Genomic DNA, 19,235 nt, shown 5'->3' with positions numbered 1-19,235 from the left:
CCCTGCTTCACGCATTCTGATATTTAAAGCTGATGTGTGGCTTGTAGGCTTGTTGCACTGTGACAAGTTTGGGGGTGGTTGAGAGAACTGAGAGGGTGGAAGGAAAGCAAAGACGGAGGGAGATGGGACCTGTCTCAGGGTTTCTGTGAAAGCCCAGGGCTTTTCAGACCCTTTCCAAATGTATTGTCTTTCCACAGCTACTGCTTATGAATTTTAAGTACAGCCGTGCTGGGGTGGTTTGGTCTGCAGTGATGGAGGGCAGAGGGATGGTGCCATGGGTATGCCTGGTGAGAGTGGGGTGCAATCACCCAGCAAGGGCTTATCCAGCGGGAAGCAAGGGGAGGTGGGCTCCTCTAGCTCATTGGCTGAGGAGTGTGTGAGTGGGGTGCCAGAGGTCTGGCGGGGGTTCATCCCTCCATTCTTCGCTTTGGACAGGAGCATAAGGGGAGACTAATTCTGCTCTTGCCTCTTTGCACTGAGTGGCATGGTGACTCCAGTGCTGGCGGAGGAGACATCTACCTGCCAAAGCCTTGGATTACGCAGGAAAACTGCTCCAGTCTAGCTTGAATTATTGGGATGGGGGAGTTGGGGTTTGGGTTGTCGGGTTGGGTTTTTTTTGGAGGTGTGGGTCAGCGGTTTTCAATTTCTGCAGGCTGCAGCGTGGCTTGGGCCGTGTTGTGTGCCTGGGATGCTCTGCTCGCTTGTGGGTGCTGTGGCATCACACCGTCAGAGCCCTCCTGGCCTGGCACAGTGGTTTTGGCAAAGCCTGGCCAGGCTTTCTGCGCCTCCGTGGGATGCTCCTGCAGCCTCAGCACTTTGGAGCAAGGTCTCACCTCTTTGCATCCCAGGCCATTGAACACTGCTTGCTGGGACTTACTGTTTTAACCGAGTATGGATCAACTTAAGGCTGCCTCTTTGGGAGGGTGTGGGTTTACCTAAACTACTTTCAATTCCTAGCTTGGCTCCAGCTCATGCAAGGTTCAGTGCAGACACATGTGGCTTTGCCTGTCATGGTGCTGTTTCTCTGCTAAAACATCTCAGGTGCCTTAGCACAGGGCGTTATTCCCTCGCTAGCTTTCTCTGTTAGGAGAGGGCACCCAAGCTTTCCTCTTGGCCTCACAGACATCCCACTCTACGTCAAAACAGAGCAGCACCTCTGCGCCATGTGGTCCAGAGCCTTGTCTTGACCAGCCTTGCTCTGAACTAGGGTGCAAGGCTGAGATGGTTTGACAGCTCCTCTCTTCAGCTATCACCTTGTTGCTGTCATGTGCTGCAGCATCCAAGCAGCCTCCTTCAGCACAGGATTTCCAGGGTGGGAGCCTGCCTGCCCTCTCCTTTGCAGCCCGGTGCAGTGGGGTTGGCCGAGAGGCAATTAAAATGTTCTGCATCTCTTACAGCTCAAGGTCTTCAGGCCATGGACTTTTTGGGAGGCTTAGACCAGGTCTATAAAACTCAAGATTTTATGTCTCTATCTTTCCCGTAGAGGGACTTGTTCTTTTAACTGGCTCAATATCAATATACCCAGCGTGTAGAAAGTGGCCCAATTTCTTTGTCTCCTGACATCCTGAACCCAGAAGCAGATGGACGTTAACCAGCTCTGATGAGTTGGGAGAATCAAGCATTAATTTTTTATACGCCAGGACCACCTGAGTGACGGAAATCAATTACGGCTGCCCCTCCCCCTTCCATATTAATGTGGTGGCTCCGAGCAGAGACGGAGGAACCTGTTGAAATGAGAAACCCCTATTTCTTAGTGTGACCCCCTAGATAATTAGGGTTAAATTGATATGCTATCGCACTGGTGACACATTTTATCTGCCTCTGTTTGTACAAGAGGATACAATAGTGGAGGAAGGACCAATTTGTGCCCTGCTCTAGCTAACCAGACTGAGATAAAAGGTGTCACTAGTACGATAACGTTCTTGCCTCATGCTCCTTTATTGTTGCTCAATTTGCCTTTTTTTTTTTTTTTTAATCCTGTTCTTTTTCTTTCAATACCCTTGGTCATATTTTAACTCCATGCCATCGCATAATGACGCCCTGCTAAATGTGTGTGGAGATAGGCAACTCTGGCTGACAGCCTTCCCTGATAACCGAATTCCAGCCCATCCATCACTAGGCTGCTCTCCTTAACTTAAGGAAAGTGATAACTAAAGCAAGGCCGTTTATCACCACCGAGCTGTGCGCTTCTTGCCGCCTTGGAGAGAGCCGGCTTCAATGGGAGAAATGCAGCCATGTCACCTCGCCTCCCATTTGCATCCCGTTCATCTCCAGGCCCCATTTACCCTGCAGAGTGGAGGAGCGGGGCTGGATGGAAATCAGAGCCTGGGGCGATGAAGCTCTCTGAAAATGGTGCAGAGCTGCCACTGTTGACCACGCTCCAAGGAGGACTTGGACTCGCTTGGCTGGCAGAGGAGAGCGTGATACCTGCTGTCACTTGCTCTTCTGTCCCACGGGGACCTGTGTTTTGGGAGCGGGCAGAGGCTGTGCGCTCGCATCTCTGCTTCTGGGAGGACAGGCTTTACCAGAGCTGCATTGGAGGCTGGGAGAATCCCACAGCCGCTTTCCAAGTTTCTCTGTATCACGTGCAGTCCAACCTGAAGCCAGGGAGCGCTGCGTAACCCTGACTAGACCAGACCCACAGGACAATCCTTTCCTAAAGGCAAGTGCATTAGGTGGCTGTATCCCTGCTGTCTACTCCTGCTCAGGGAGCAGACTGATGCTTTGGTCCGTGCTGCTGACAGCCCACCCAGGTTATAGCATGAGCATAGGTCTTGTAGGGCTTGAAAAACTTGGTGAAGTCTCTCTGGTGCTACCATGAATGAGGGGAGCAGAAGCACAGAGGGGGAGGGGGAATGTCCTTAGGTCACACTGCTTCACAGGCAGTTTCTGGGGTTGTTACTTGTTTGCAAAAATGGGTCATTTATTTAGTTGACATATTTATTTGGAGCATTTATTTTCTCCAATTAAAGACCCACTGTCCAGCGCCCAGGGCATACTGCCATCAGTCTCGGGGTGGAAGCAGAACCAGGCTGTCCAGTTTGCTGGGCCTTTTGGTCCCACAGGGATGGAAACGCTTTAGATGTCATTCATTGCACTGGGTGGTTAGCTGTCAAGTCCTGTGGCTAACAGGAACGATGCTGTACTCTCTTCTTTGGGGCCCTATCCAAATGTTAAGCCAGATGATGATTATTCCTCTAACTGGAGCTAGGCTGAGACCTGTATTAATGAAAAGCTCTTGGTTTGGGAGGAGAAACCCAGCTTTTAGTAACATATCTCTTGCAAACCACTGTCATCATCTTCTCTAGCTAAATGTGAGCAGTGTAAGGAGAGGTTAAGCTGATGATGTGTCCGTATTAGAGTGGTCGTTTGTTTTAAATGGTTCCTTTTCTTGTGATCTTTTTCTTATTTGGACACGAACAGGAAGCAGCTTTCCTGGAGGAAGAGCTTTCTTAGCATGCTGGTTGGGGCTGGTGGGGTCTGTTCAACTATGGGATGTCATGGATATATGTACAGTGGCTGTAAAATGCATGGACCAGGCTGCTATTTATGTGACGGCTATGCAGTTGTGAGGAGTGACTCCAGGTGGTTTATTTCAGCGTGATGGTGCTAGCATCAGATGAGCCGTGCCCAGAGATGAGACCGTGCTGTCAAGTCACATTGCTGACCCTGCAAATCGCCGTAGCCCTGCTGCTTGCAAGCTCATGCTTTTGACAGGCTTCCTACTTCCAAAGAGGTTCCTCTGGTCCTCCTTATTCAAATGTGTTTGTAAGACTTAAATTAATGCTCCTAAACAATGACATGTACATCTTTTCAGGATGAGGCATTTGGTTTTGACACAGAGAGTCTTTTCCTTTCTTAGCCTAAGCAGGGCTCACAAAGCCGATAGACTGCTGTGTGTGCTGGCTCCATTGGCCACATATTCCCGGGAGAATCCCCTGGAAATGTTTGCCAGCTTCCTTCCTTTTCTTCCCATAGACCAAACCCCTCTGGTACTGCACTACCCTGAGTCTCACATTATCCACAAGTGCCTTATCTGTGTCCTTCCTTCATCTCCTTATTGGGAAACTGCTTGCAGGGCTGAAGCGATGCTGCCCTGTTCACCAGAGGGTTTGGAGCTGCGCTGAGCACTCAGGTACTGCACGAGGTGCACCCCGGCTCAAGGCGGTGTATCTAGCTCATATCCACATCTGAGCAGAGCTTGTTCCTGAATTTCAGCCTTGAGTCTGAAGTCTGGATTATTCATGCTTTCCCCTATGGAGAGTGGAAGAAGACTTTGCTGTGGTCATGGTCTGTTTTGGGATGTTTCAGCAGCTGATGCTGGCACTCGCAGCTCTTCCCTTCTCCCCTACAACCTCCCCGACAGCCCCCAGATGCCTGAGGAAGTTGTGAGAATCCCCATCCCCCTCTGCAAAAGCTGATTTCTGGGGTTGTGGCTTTTAACATGCACAAACGGGTCTAATTTAGTCATTTATTTAGTTGACATATTTATTTGGGATGTTCCTTTGCTTCAGTTAAAGATCCTGTGACCAGTGCCCCAGGCGTGCTCAGCAGTACGTGAATGAACAAGATCCATCAATTACTCTTGATCAGATCAAACTGGCCAGGGAAAACTCACATAACTCATCTCCCTGCACAGGCTCGACTGGAGCCGCACGGCTTTGCAACTCAGCCTTCCCCATCTGAGGGGCACATCATAGCTCCCCTGTGAACACACTGGGGTCGACACCGTGTGAGAGAAACAGATTTCCAAATCCTGGGGTCCTGCTGTCCCTTCAGGAAATCCGCCTCCCTTACCGGTGCTGTTTTGTGAGCCCTGTTCTGGCAGCTTGCTGTAGGAAGGGAGAGGTTAAATACGTGTGCTTGCAGCTCTGGCTGCTGGTGCTGAAACCCGTAGTGAGACAGTGTGCAGCACCTTGCATCTTCAGCGTTGTGACTGCTCTCTTCTTCTGAACACCCACTTGGAAAACAGCCTCTGCTTTCTTAGCCCTGAAAATGGTCCTGCCGCATTACAACCCAAAACCCAAATGTATTGGTGCCTCCTTTCCCTCCCTCATGTCTCGTTCGGTGTTTTAACCGCAAAGGCCAAGTGGAAAAGCACCAGGGCATGACAGGTGCATTGTCAGTCCTTCTGTCTGCCCTGTAAGCCACCGGCTGAGCAGGATGGTTCTGCAGGGATTTGTGATGAGTTCACTTAGCTAAGGACAGCCCGGATGCTCCAGTCGTGTTTGTGTGTTAGCCATACGGAAAAGAGGTGCAGGCTGCGCTTGCACACAGCTCCTGTTCAAAATGTTCAGCCTGAAAGGTGTCAGCAGCCTGGATGTGGCTGGATGTATGTAAGTCTTCAGCCAAGCTGTGCTCTTGTGAGGTTTTTTTGCCAAGAGCTACAGTCCTTATGACGTGCAGCATGTTACAGCAGACTTGAGGGTCTCTTCCATCTCCGAACGAAATGCACTTAAGAAACAGAGTTTGTGTTGTCAGGACACTGATTGAATCAAACCTGCTCTCTCTTCTCTCTTACAGGTTACCAGGACAATGCCAGTACTTAGGGCTGCCGGTTGCTGATTACTTCAAACAGTGGATTAATCTGAAAAAGGTACTTTTGTGCAAACTGCCATGGTCCCTGTCTCCCTCTCTCCCCCCTCCCCTTGTCCTCCTCCTTTCCTCTTTAAGGAGGTGTCTAATAACTACTGCTGTTTTGCATTGAAATGAGTTATTTTCTCAGAAGCTGGGCTGAGCGAGTCCTCCGGCTCCCTATTGTATCTCCTCTAATAGAGTCTTACTGTACTTGATGGGATGTGTTCTGCAGCTGGGGAGAAATCCCATTGTGGCAGGCACAGTGCGGTGTCTCTGCATAATAGTGGGACACTGTGAGGCCCCTCTTCAGCAAAGGTTGTGTTGGCCCCAGCATTGCTGACTCTGTTTTGTTTTGCAGCCGTTTAAGGCTCCTAGGAGCTCATTTCCCTTCCGATCAAATTCTGCTTGATAAACATGTGGAAATATTCCCAAATAAAAATCAGTATTTCCTCTTGTGCTGTGGGGAAGGGGAGCTGTCTCAGCAGCATGTCCACCTGAGAAACCAGTGGTCACTTTGCAAAGCAAAATATCTTGGACTTTACTGTCTGGTGCCTTGTGTTGCTCCACACATTCCCTGGGTGGTTAAAGAGCAGCCTGGTGTGCATCCGCAGGGTCTCCTGGCACAGCTGCTCCATCTGCACAGAAAAATATGGTGATGCCATAAGCCACAAATCAAAGTGGGAAGAAAAGAACAAGTACGATTACAAGCAGTAGCAGGATGATGGGGGAGGCTGGGGTCTGTGCCCAGGAGAAACTGGGGTGACCCTCCTGGTTAAACCTTTGGATGAGTAAGATTCCCTTCCCCCATCCAATTTAACGTTTTATTTGGGTTTCTGCTCCTTATCCTGATAATTAGGGGTCTCGGTAAGTGAAATTTGCTTGTAAACAGCTCGTTGTATTTGTGGACTTTTCTTTTGTTCTTTTATTTATTTATTGTATTAAATGGAAGCATGAGTGACAGGCTGAGCAGCCGCAGAAGGACAATTTGCATGATCTGTTCCGTCAAATAGGGTAGAACATGAACTTAACAAGGGATGCTGGCAGCACATTCCCGGCTGAACTTGTCAAAGGGTCTTGTATTTCCCTGCTGTCAGAGCAAATCTTTTGGCTGATTGCTGGTCCTTGGTAAATGAAATCTGAAAGCACATTGGGGCATTCTGCAGTTCAGTGACCATTAATGAGCGCCATTTGAAGTTCACTAAACTTCCGGTGAATGGATAGCAGCTATATAACCAGCAGGTTGATGGCTGCAGAATAATAATATTTAAAAAAGAAAAAAAAAAATCTCTGTGTTCCGTGATGTTCGCTAAGAAGTAGGTTGATCCAGCCACGCTCCTCCTCTGGGCCTCAGGATGAATGATTTATGGCTCTTTCCCATGGCTCGAGGCTCCTGGATTTAGCGTGTTAGGAGCTGGGATTCATTGTAATGTGGACATCCAGGCAAGTGCCTGTTCTTCAGGATGGGCATTCATGTATTGAGTTTCAGCAAGTACTGTGATACTAAGTTGAGGGCTGGTGAGCATCCATGAAATACCAAGCAGAGAGCTAAAGGCAGGAGGAGGAGGAGTGAAGGTGTTGCAGGGAAGTGTTCCCCTGCCCAGCTCTCCGAAGGGGTCACAGGCTGTGCATGTAGGATGGGGGCACATGGGTTGGAGTTGAACCCCTCTGCAGATGTGTTACTCAGAAAGTAAGGCTCCAATCTCCTTTGGATCATGTGGGGAGAGGATGTGCGGAAGAAATTTTCATCTTCCTGCAACCCTTCTAATCCCTTAAACATCTGAAGTTTTTCTGACTCTTTAATTTCTCATGCCCTGCAATACAGGGTGGTTCCAGGGTCCCTGCACCCCTCTGGGACGTGACCCAGGTTGAAGAGGAGAGCAGGACCTCTCCTGGCCTGTTGCTAAAGAGCTGCTTTCCCTGGGGCTTGCTCTTACCCCAGGGTGAGAATCTTTCCATGATACTCACTGCCCTGCTCTCTGGGGGTGCTCGTGGGGGAACTGCCTGTGTGTTGTCACGAGAGAGGATTTCCAGCCTAGATTAGTAATTCTGGCCAAGCAGCAGGACCCAGTGGGACCTCAGTCTCTTTTGACTGAGCTCCCAGTGTGAGACAAATAAGGTTGGACAGGTATCTAGCCCCCCTGCTCTTCCCTGCATAGCTCAGGTGGCCCCTTTTCCCCTCCTTCTGGCATGTTCCTGACTTAGAAATACCTCCTAGGCTGAGTCTGCCTCTGATCTGATCCATGAAGTGAAGGTGTTGGGGAAGGGGTGGTGTGAAACTGCTGATTTCTAGGTCATGGATAATGCAGAGACTTGGATGTTTCAAATGCTGAGAAAACAGTTCATGTGAGTGTAAATGGTATATGTGACTGAGCAGTTTCCTGCAGGATGGCCCCACCTGCATCTGCTGTCTGTCCTTTGGGTCTCTGCTTGTGACCAGTGATACCAAGAGGACCCTACTGAGTTAGGGAACTGCTGCTGCAAACACAAGGCAATGCAAAAGAGTGGCACTACGTACAGAAAGGTGTGTGCCTGGGCCAGACGTGTTTGTGTACCTGTGTGTAGTGCGGTAGCAACAAAATATGTTCCACGTTCCCTCTGCCTATGCACACATGGCTTCAGCTCCTCTTTGTCCTCATTCTCCAATAAACTCCTTTGCTTGTCACTTCTGTGCTGAAGGAGCAGTTGAGGTGAGCACCCTGTGCCTCCAGGCCTCTTTCGGAGTATCCAAGACTTGCCTCTCGGGCAAACTGCAGATGGGAATCAGCCCCTGCTAGCTGCCACGCTTGTGTTGCCCAAGGAAACCTTTTTGGATTGATCTGACCGTGGAGGTGATGGTGAGCTCCACACCTGACTGCTGCGATGGTGGCCACAGTGTCTTGGGATCTGTGAAAAAGCCTTCTGCGGAGGACAAAAGTAAAAAAGCTGCCTGTGCACTTGACCGCGTTTGCTGAAGTTTTGCCTTGCCCTATGCCCCCCCAGCCTGCTAATGCATCCCTTCCGTCAAGCCTGATCGGTGTTTGCTGACATTTTTAATGTCACTGAGCGATCTTGTATCTCTGGTGAACTGTCAGTGTAGAGCTGACTCGGGGCAGAGAGTTTATCATGTTCTTCACTTCGATTAGCTCAGCCTTGTGGGAGGGCAGCAGAAAGCAGAGGAGGCTTTCTTTGAATGCTGCAACATTTCAGATATCCCCCTAAACCATCTTGATAGAGAGCCACCATCCTGTCTGCCAGTTCTCCTTATATGCCTGTCATGTTGATCCACAGGGGCCCCATGGGTTAGGACGGAGGTGCAGAACCTGAGCTCCATCGTTGGAGCCGGATGCTCAGGATGTAAATAGCGGAGAGTGCTTCGTGTCAGGAGCGAGGGGCACCAGTGGAGAAATACGTGCAGAAAGCAGGAGGTTGTGGGTCAAGATTTATGTGAAAAGGAAAGCTGCTGCAGTTAACAAGCTGCAACCAAGCTGCTGCCCCAAGAGTATCTTCAGGTAGCCTGGATAAATTCATTAGTGCTTATTCTAACACAAGGATCAGCTCTCGTTTGTGCTCCCTTTGCTCTTTCAGGAGCTTCTGTGGTTTATCGTTCCAGGTCCCGCTTGAGTTAGCGACATGGTCGGTCCTGTGATGGATCCTCACCCTGCGGGGATGGAGCCAGCGCTGTGTTAGGCTGAGGACACGGTGCCTACGATTGTAGGGTGGCCAGGAGCCTGGGAATGGGAAACCCGGTGGGCAGCAGGAGTGCCAGCACCACCGGGTTTGGGAGCACATCACAAAGGGGAGAGTGGTTTGATGGAGGGAGGAGGTGGAAGAAGGGTGCTGAAGCTAGATTTTCTTACAGTGAGCTTGTGCAAGAAAAATATGGGATGATGAAAAACAAGGATGATGAAGGTGTCAAAACAGCAAAGGTCTAACCCAGATCCTCTCCGTGCCAGAGGCCAGTAACCGATGCTTGCAGGGGTGGCAAGGAGAGCATGGTTCGAGTCAGCTTTCTCTGGTTCCCACCGTCTCTTCAAGGACTGTGAGCTGGCAGCTGCCCCTGGACCAATGTGTCTAGCACCCACTGTTTTTACCACGTCTATCTACCAGGATATTGTAAGCCCTTTTCTGAATCTGCTTTCGGTTCCACAGCATCCTGCAGCAATGAGTTTTGCTATTTAATTATGCATTAATTATACTCTGTGTATTCATATGTTGTGCAAAAGTGCATGTTCTTTTGTTTCTTTTAAATCCACTGTAGGATCATTTTCTTGGGCCTAGGTCTTGCATTGTGTGAAAGAGCAAATAAGCGTTTCCAGTTCTTCTCCCTTGCGTTACTCCTGACTTGAGACCTCTGCCATGCTCTTGCTTAGTTGTCTCTCTTCCAGGGCAGCATAACTTCTCGGAGGGCTGGCGCAAAGGCACTCGCAGGCTCTGTGACTCTGGAACTGGGTTCTGGAAGCTGTTTTTAACACTGTATACGCTATCCTGATCTTCCATTTCATCTCTGGACGTTATGCAGTTCAAAGATAACAGAGGAATGTTTTATGATATTTTATTTAGTTCTTAGAAAAGGCAATCTTCATACCTATCACAGAGATGCCCTTTTCTCAGGACAGCTGTCCTGGCGTGTTTGACCATCTTTGATTTGTGTTCACAGAGGGCAGCATGACTTTAGATACAATAATAGTGGTTGCTTTAGAAGTGACAGAAAACTGGTCCTGGTTTGACATCCTCCTGAAGTTTGGGAGAGTTTTTATGAAAGGCAAGGGTTGAATGATGTGTGTAGACAAATGCAACTTTCCTTCTCTGGGCATCACGGAGCAGAGTTGATGGAGCCTTGGGGAGCACAGTGTGGCCATGCTGGGGTGCCGTGGCTGTGTGCAGAGCTGGCCTTTTCCAGGCCCATCCTTTATTGATCTGTAGATACTCGTAGTTGGAAGCAAACTGTTAATACACATACACAAATGTTTTAAGGTCACCTACTCACATTGTGAAATCTGACAGAGGAAGCATGTAATAGGATGTTTTTGTTAATATTCGGCAACTAAAAATAAACACATCCTAAACAAACAAAGATTTGCTAACAGCTTTTTGTCTCTCCTCTGAATTAACAATTTCTTCTGCCTTCAGGGGTGGGAGGAGGAGCTCTGAGTGCTTCTCAGGCACTTGGTGCTAAAGTGTCTGGAGTGCTTTGGACTAAGAGCTTGACATGGGTGCGACTGAGAAGTGGCTCATTATTTGAAGTTTGCTTTCATGAGGAGTTTGCTAACTTCTTGAGGACTTACTGTGATTGTTTTGAATTGCCTGTTTATTGGGTTACTGCCTATCAGGAATATAAAATGCCTAGTAAAGTTAGAAACGATGGAGGAGGACTCCTCAGACAGAGTGCTTCACGGCCAAAGCATCAAGCACGTGAGTAGATGTTGCCACTTAAATGCAAAGAGCTGCTCATACGCCCACGATGCTCCATGCTTTGCCGGTTTGCAGCATGGGGGAGTGCTCTGAGACCCTGTCACACCTTCCTTCAGTGGGAGCTGTGCCTTCTTGGGCTCCTCATGCCTGGCTGCAGAGCTCTTGGCTTTAGAAAGTCTCTCTGAGAAGGCAGGAATGGGAGAGGTTGTGAAAGGACACAAAACGAGAAGTGTGACTAGATTAGATATTAGGAAGACATTCTTCACTGTGAGGGTGGTGAGACACTGGCACAGGTTGCCCAGAGAGGTTGAGGATACCCCATCCCTGGAAGTGTTCAAGGCCGGGTTGGATGGGGCTTTGGGCAACCGGGTCTAGTGGAGGGTGTCCCTGCCCATGGCAGGGGAGTTGGAGGTCTTGAAGGTCCTTTTCAACCCAAATTATTCTATGATTCTGTGATTCTATGACTCCAGGGTTAAGGAGAGTAAGAGTGTCTTTTCCATGGAGATTAGGAAAGAAAAGTGCCTCTGCCAATGGCATTGGTTCATAATTGTAAGGAAGTGGAAGAATTGCTTGTAACAGCAAAATGACCATGTTTAATAAATACTTTGCTCTGTATTTACAGAAAGGCAGAGGATGCCGTATCGCTGAGCAAGAGGTTTGCTGTTAGAACACAATTTTTGATAAAGTTAAGTGGTAGCTTTCAGTTGGCATTTTGCATAGCTGGTTTACAGGAGTTTTAAAGAACTGGCTGAGAAGCCCTGGACTGTTAATAAGTCTTTGAACATGGGGGAAGTTCTAGAGGACTGGAAGAAAGCTAATGTTGTACCAGTAATTTAGAAGGGCAAATGGGATGACCGATGAAGTAATTATAGCCCTATCAGCTTGACATTAATTCTGGGCAAAGTAATGAAAAGCCAGATATCATAGTTGATTAATAAAGAATGAAAAGAGGGTAATATAATGCCAATCAATGTGGATTTATGGAAACTAGATCTTTTTCAAACTAACTTGATATTTTTTTTATGAAACTACATGTTTGGTTGATAAAGGTAACCATGTCAATGTAATATACTTCTGAAAGGCATTTGACTTGGTACCTTATGACATTTTGATTAAGAAACAAGAGTGATACAAAATCAACATGGCACACATTACATTGATTAAGAACGAGCAAACTGACAGCTCCTAGCATTTAATTGTAAATGGGTAATCATCATGGAGTGCATGTCTTCCTAGTGGGGTCCCACAGGGATCTATTTCTCAGACCTCTTGTATTTAACACTTTTATCAATGCCCTGAAAGAAAACATAAAAATCATTTTCGATAAAGCGTGCAGATACCACATCTAGAAGGCAGCTGCTGTTGGATTTATAAACAGGCAATGGTGAGTAGGAGCAGAGGGGCTGGATCATCTCTTTCTTTGGGACTGACTTGACCGGTATGGGATGCTGGATCCCTCTCCAGCATCTCAGCATCAGATAGGATTCTGGAAACTTGAAGACTGGATGAGAACTGCAGGACCCACGGAAACACTCACCATGCTGCAGAGCCCCTGGGAGCCTTTTAGGGAACTGGAGAGAAGCGTAAGGGAGACTTGGCTGTAGTCCCGAAGCATCTAAAGGGAGAGCTGAAATGTGGCGAGGGGCTCCTCCAGTCTAGCAGACAAAAGCATAAGCAGTTCCAGTGCCTGGAAGCCAAAGCGACGTAATTCAGGTGCAGATTTCTACAGTGAGGGTAATTAACCGTTGGAACAACTTACCGAGGGCCGTCGTGGATTCTGCAGCTCAGGAGGGAAGGTTTTTTTCCTACAAAGATCAGCTCTGGTTCAAACAGGAATTAATTTGGGGCAGCCTCGTGGCCTATGCAGGTCAGGCCAGCCGATCGCGGTGTTTTCTCCTGCCGTGATAATCTTCGACTGTCTGTCTCGGCGTAGCTCTGGCTGCTCCATTTCCTTGCGGTGAGAGCACCCTCGAAGGCTCCTGACTTGGGGGAACGTGGGTGGCACGGACGCCACGAGGCTGGGGACGAGGGGGATGGCATCCCGGGGAGCGTGGTGCTGCCAGTGCGGGCAGGGCAGCCCTCCTGCTCCGAGGGCTGGAGCGTGGCAGCCGTCCACGACTTCTCCTTTAAATCTGTCGTGCAGCTGTCTGAACTCTGAAATTTCTTTCACTCTCTCCCTCGCCTTGTTAACATGTGTTGCCTTTGGGGTAATCAGGGAAAAAATATTATGTCCTTTTACAATTACCGGGTTTTGGAATATTAAAATGTCTCTCTGCATCGGCAGTGTTATTTTGATTGGTATTCTAACCTTTGACTAGCCCATAAAGCGAGCCGCTCTTCAAGCCAATATTGCAGGACTGAAATTTAATTCCGAAATGATTCCAGATAATAGGGAGACAGATAATATATGCATGAAGGATATTATGTTTGGACTAAATGCAGCAGGGCCAGGGCTTGGGAGTTGAATAATAGCCCAGAGTGAGTTATAATCTGTGGGACAGAAATACCTTACTGTCAGGGCCAGGAGAGGAACTCTTAAATCAAAGGGAGGGAGACAAGGAGGGAGTTGAGGATAGTCATCTCAAAGGGAAAGGGCATCCAGGAGAGGCCTTAAAGGAGCAGCCCTCTCTGTCCCGCTGCAGGGGGACCTGTCCTCCTTTTCTTATTTAACAAGGAGCGCTGAGTAAAAACACATTTCCAAGGAAAACCAACAAGCGGGGGGTTGTGCTGGGAAGAGAGGGTGAGAGTCTGCCAGTTCTTGGCAGCCTTTTCCCTTTTCTCCTCCTGGACTCATGAGAAGGGCATACAGATGGGATGCGTTGATGCAACGGACTTCTTTGCCTCCATTTCCCTAGCAGCTATAACCAGATGACAGAGGGGTTGTTGGTGCGGTGGGTTTGCAATGCGTGCTAAGGCAGGGTGCTCATCTAAAGCAGAATGACCATCAGGGTTGGTTTTGGTATCTACTTTAGCATAAAATGAAGGAAGCAAAGGCATGGCGTATGGACTGCATGGCCAGTTGTTGTTCAGGGCTCTGCCCTCCAGCTCTTCAACCCGAGAGTCACTGGCAGGCAGGGTTGTCTCCCTCCCTTGGAGCTGCTGCCCAGGCTGGTACCTGGAGACGCAGAGTAGGAGCATCCTGTGTGACAGCTAAGTGCAAATTCAGTGCCTTTTACATACTGGAGGCTTTAAGAAGCAACACCCCCCCTCTGGGCTGTCTGCCCTAGGGAAAGAAACTTGGGGTTTTTGCTATTTGCTTCTCTGCAAGTGGCACTTGGTGCTTTGCCGGCAGCTTCCAAGCATGGTGGAACAGTCAGCAGAGTACTTTTCACTCTGCAGTAGCTCAGCCCTATAACTTTAACCTGCTGGGTGAGGCGTTGGGAGTTTTTCTGTAGCTAGACTTTGCAGAGCGTTGCGGAATACCGTGGCGGCAGCCGTCCCGGGAGGAGGGGAGCTGAGCAAGCGGAGATGGAGAATGATCTCTGCTGCTGGGGTGACACAAACCCATGTCGATATAACAGGCTTTGGCTCAGTGGCACGAGCTTATAGTTTCAAAGTAATGATCCCAGCCTCGCATTTCATTTCCTTTTCTTACAGTCTCAGGAGCTGGTCTTGCTACAGCTGAGAGGGGCTCTAGATGCAGCCTGGAGGCTTCACTGGTTTTGGATGACTTGAGCGGTAACATATGTGCCCATCCCAGGAGAGCAAAAAAGAGCAGTGTCCATCTTCACCTAAATCAAATGGTTTTGTGTGTTTCCCTCTCCTTTGGCTTTTGTTGGTGGTTTTGTTTTTTTGTGTTTTTTTATTGCATCCTAAAAGCACAGGAGCAATTTTCTGCACAGCATGTGTCTGTATGAACTGTTCTGGGAGCAGACACGAAAGACGTGATCCTCAGAGGGTTAATGTGAGTTCTTGGTCTTGGTTCACCAGAAAGTAGCTAAATTTCCTGGCTTGCAAGATAGTGGATTAGTTCAGTAATTCCTTCTGGCCATAAAATCCAAACTGTGTGAAAGAGCACCCTTCTTGCTGCCAAACTCATGCCAAGCAGAAGGTTGTGGGCTGGGCACAGGCAGCCAGTTCCTCTCTCGCTGCAGTTTAGACTCTGTTGGGTGCGCAAAGACAATCTCCAACAACGTCCTGTTACGTGGAAGCCATTTAGAGATACTCCCGTGCAAAGGAGACATGTCAGAATGTCGGTCCTATTAACAAGAAGCTTTTCCTTCCTTCCCATAGCTATCCTGCTTGTGCTTTAGCACACATTCATCTCATGGCATTTCACACACCAATTAACTTCTTTATTATCAGGGTTTCTCCTACGCTGTCTTTTGCTAATACATATTAAAACTGCGCTAGGCGCATGTTAAAATCTCACTTCTTTTCCTAGGCAAGGTGTTTTGGAGTCTACTTTTACCCTTTGGGGCAAACCAGTTTTGCATACTGCACTCGGGGAGGACCTGGCACAGGTGGAGAAAGCCCAGAAGAAAACAGAAGAAGAATCAGAGAGCTGGAAGTTGTGACCTCCAGGAGAAGTTTGAGAGATCTGACATGTTCAGCTTAGAGAAGACTAAGCAGAAATTGTTTTTGTAGGAATGAAAGTGCTCAGAGGAAGGGAAAGGTTTATTCTGGGTGGCTGCAGTGGACAGCTCTTAGTCATGTCCTTACCTGCTGCGAGGAGATCAGTAAACAGTCACTGTGGGTGAGGACAGGGATGTGGGACCTTTAGCTCTTGAGATTTTCAGAGTTTGGAAGAATATGGTGGGGATGGTTTGGGTGGAAATGGTCTTGCCTTGAAGCAGACAGTATGGGTCATCACTTGTCCCTTCCTACCCTGTTTTCTGTGACATTTCCTGCTCCTTTACACTTGGACACAGGCTGTCTGCTTTCCTTGGGACACGTCGCTGAAACTTGGAGTACCTGAGCAGAGAAAGAAGGGGTGGTCACCTTGGGTGCCACGTATTATCTCCGCTCCCCTCCTGACACTGCATGCCCTGATCAGGATGTTCGTACTGGGAAAATCCAGAGGCAGCCTTTATTAGTTGGCAGCACCTTCGAGCTCCAGCAAGGACTAGGGCTTCCTGGTGCCACGTGTGGTACAGAGGGCTCTCGGATAAGGCAGGAAGGTGGTGATTCAAGAGAAACTGAGGAGCGCAGTTGTCTTACTTGGCCCCATGCAGCCTGCAGGTACAGGACAAAGCAGAGAGCAGAATTTGTTGCTTTTGTGCTTTTTTTAACCAGTGCAAAAGCTTTGCTTTCTAGATGAAATTTGAAGCAGCGGTTTGCTCAGCACTGCAATGGTTGCTTTACCGAAAGCATCCTTGTCTACGCAAGTGGTTGGAGGCAGGTTGGCATTTGTGGTTCTACGTGCACATCGCCGTAGCCTGCAGGCGAAAGGCGGAGAGGCAGCTGCTCAGACCTTGCGTGCTGCTCTTCCTGCTGAGTGCCATATTGCTCGGCTGCACCTCGCTGTGCTTGCGCTCCCCTTGCTGGGGGATTTGAACATCTGTCCCCTGCACCGAGGAGCCTCCTGGTTCCCATCTGGCTGTGTGCGTGCTGCTGCTGAGGTTAAATGTGCTGCTCGGGCCTTTACACCACGAGTGTGGTTGCTACTTGCAGGTTGAGGAAGGAGCCACGCTGGCTTTCCTGGTCCTGCCTGTTTATGGGGCAGTGTGTTGTAGGTGCTAAAGACAAAGTTTTGGAAAGAGCATTCAAAAGCAAGCAAAATAACCCACAAGGAAATCTAAGCAACTTGTGCTTTTGACAAGAAATCTTTCTGCAATGTCAGGGTTATGCAGGCCGAGGTGGCCTGATGGTCCCCACGGTAGGGTCTGGACAGGCAGGGAGTTGCTGCAGGGCTGGTCATGGTGTGACTGGGACCTGTCAGCTGGGCGCTCTCTGAAGCTGGGCGTAACGGTGTGTACGGTGTGACCGCAGCACGGCTGATGTGCCACACGCTTGCATCCAGACTTGCCCTGTGATGTGCCCTTGGCATGGCAGCCCAGGAGCAAACCAGGGAAACTATAAGGATGGTCAGAATTAGGCCCTCGATCTCCCAGCTTGCGGGTGTCTGTCTGGCACAGGTCTGTCCCCTGTGTGCAGCACTGCGGCTGTGCCTGCGAGGCACCGGCAGAAGCTGGGGGCCTCCAGTCTCACGTGCCTGCTCACATGAAGGCGCGGGGCAGCCTGTGTTTCCCCACGTCTCCTGCGTGCTGTGGTCAGCTGGAGAGGCTGGAGCCTTCCGCCCGCCCTGGTACTGCGAGAGGCAAGCCTGACCCTGGGCCTGACACAGCTCCCAGCAGTCAATACCAGAGCAAGGCAAGAGGAGAAGGGATTAGAGGCAGGGCATGTTTTACAATAATCCTGCAACGTGTGCTGCATTCCAGGCCAGGAGGAGCTGGGAGGCGAAGGCGCAGTGCGTGAAAGATGGCCTTTCCCAGAGTCCCGTGGGTTAGACGAGGGGCTGAGCATCCCTGCATCCCAGCCTTCCAGCTGGAGCTTTACATGGGTACCAGCACAGCTGCCTAGTGCCTGGGAAAGGAGCCGTGTCCTCTTTTCTCTGTGTTTAAAAGACAGGAGCTCCATGTTGGAGCATGAAAACAGACCTGTGTAGTTCTCTGGGGAGGGATGTGGGGTTAATCAGATTTTCTAGCCTTGGGGATTAAAACATAAACTGGTTTAGTCCTCATTGTCCCACCAAGCCAGCGTGGCTACAGGAGGGAGAATGACTGCCTGCTGCTTCCAACAGCAGCAGCAGGCTGGTTTATGGTAGCTATTGGCTTGCTGGTAAGTGGAAAGAGCTTTTTTTTTTTTTGTATGAGGTGTTCCTGGTGCCCTGTGCTGAGTGTGATGCACTATCCTGCTCAAAGGGATGGGACTTTGCTACTGCTGTCTGGGCTGGGGATGTGTGGGTGTGCAGCTTCTGCCCCATTGCACAGAGGCATCCCGTGCCTTGGCTTTTGCTTCTCATGGGCTCGACACAAAGCAGCAAGAGATGCTGAACTGGGAGATGGGAGATACTGTAGTGGAATTTGTATGTTAATAACTTAGAGTGCTTCGCGCTCATTTAATTAATTAATTAAATCCCTCAGAACCCCAAGGCTACTAAGCAAAGTTGATTTCAGAGTTGGGATTAAAAGTCTTCTGCCGCCCTTCCCCCACGCTGGCACATTACTTCTGGCTCCGTCCTGGCTTTTGCTCTTTCCACTTGCAGATTTCCTTGCTTGAGCTCTTTGCCTGCAGCCCGTGGATTGGATCTATCAGAGTGGCTTACTAAGAACTGGCTGGAAAGTCTGCAGATACAGTCTGCTTTTGTTTAGGAAACAACCCATCTTTTGCCCTCGTCTAGGCATAAACTTCTCCTATTTTGTGGCCCACTAGGGAGGGCAGCTCTGTTCATGAGGACAGCTATCAAGTGTGAGCCCAAAACCATGGTGGCTGGTTTTCCCAGTTGCCTGGGCACTGTCTCCTACAGACTGGGATCAACTTCTCCTTGGCTGCTCTGACATGAATGTTGCTCCCAGCTCTATAGGGCATCAGAGCTCCCGAGCAAATGGCCGTCCTGAAGTCGCAGTCTGGATTGCTGCACTGCAGCCTTCCCAAGCTTGCTCAGTACCCATCCAGTTCTCAGCAGTGCCCTTCTGGGTGTCAGTAGGTATGGGGACGAGATGTTTATATTTGCTGACAGCACACATCTTACCCCTCCTCATGTTGAATCTTGTGTTGAAAAAGCTCATAATGATATTGTTTAATGTTTTCTTGGGCATCCTATCCACAGATGAATATGCAGGTCTCACTCATGGCTGATGGATCAGCTCCACCTCCCTCACCTTTCTTTGAGTCAAGGTATTCTACCATTTCTGGACTGCACTCAATATATCTTAAAGCCACCAACTTCCATTAAACTATGTAGGATGGAGGGTTGCTGAGCTGGTCCATGTGTGCGGTGGTGGGCATCCCCAGTGGGTTTCAGTGGCATGGATATGAAACCTCAGCGTGCCCTTCTGCCAGCGCTGCTCCTGCGTGCATCCTGCAGATGCATTTTTAAACAAACTCTGGATATTTAGTGTGTGGTCTTGTGCCAACTTCAGGAAAGCCCGCTCTCTGCGCTCTCCCAGTGTTGTAACCTCTGTCAGCCTGGCTCTGATTGATGCTATTAATATTTTAGAGATCATTTAGGATCTCCGCCTTGGCTGTGCTCCTCGCTCAGGGAAGAGCTGTCCTGTGTAGATGCCTGCAGCTGCCAGAGGAGCGCGCTTGCTGCCTGCCGGTGT

At 49.3% G+C, this 19,235-nt stretch overlaps 1 protein-coding gene across 2 annotated transcripts in view; it reads left to right on the top strand.

The window, feature by feature from the left end:
* Positions 1-19,235, top strand: part of ERI3 (ERI1 exoribonuclease family member 3) — a 135,319-nt gene that overhangs the window by 48,002 nt on the left and 68,082 nt on the right. For both annotated transcript variants that reach the window (XM_054834007.1, XM_054834008.1), the window contains exon 6: positions 5,524-5,596. In XM_054834007.1, the coding sequence (XP_054689982.1) occupies positions 5,524-5,596 (73 nt within the window). The remainder of the gene's footprint in view (positions 1-5,523; positions 5,597-19,235) is intronic.

Source organism: Grus americana, chromosome 8 (genome assembly GCF_028858705.1).
Source record: "Grus americana isolate bGruAme1 chromosome 8, bGruAme1.mat, whole genome shotgun sequence".
NCBI lineage: Eukaryota > Metazoa > Chordata > Aves > Gruiformes > Gruidae > Grus > Grus americana.
The sequence above is the reverse complement of the archived record's forward strand: the minus strand, read 5'-3'. Positions and strand labels throughout refer to the sequence as shown.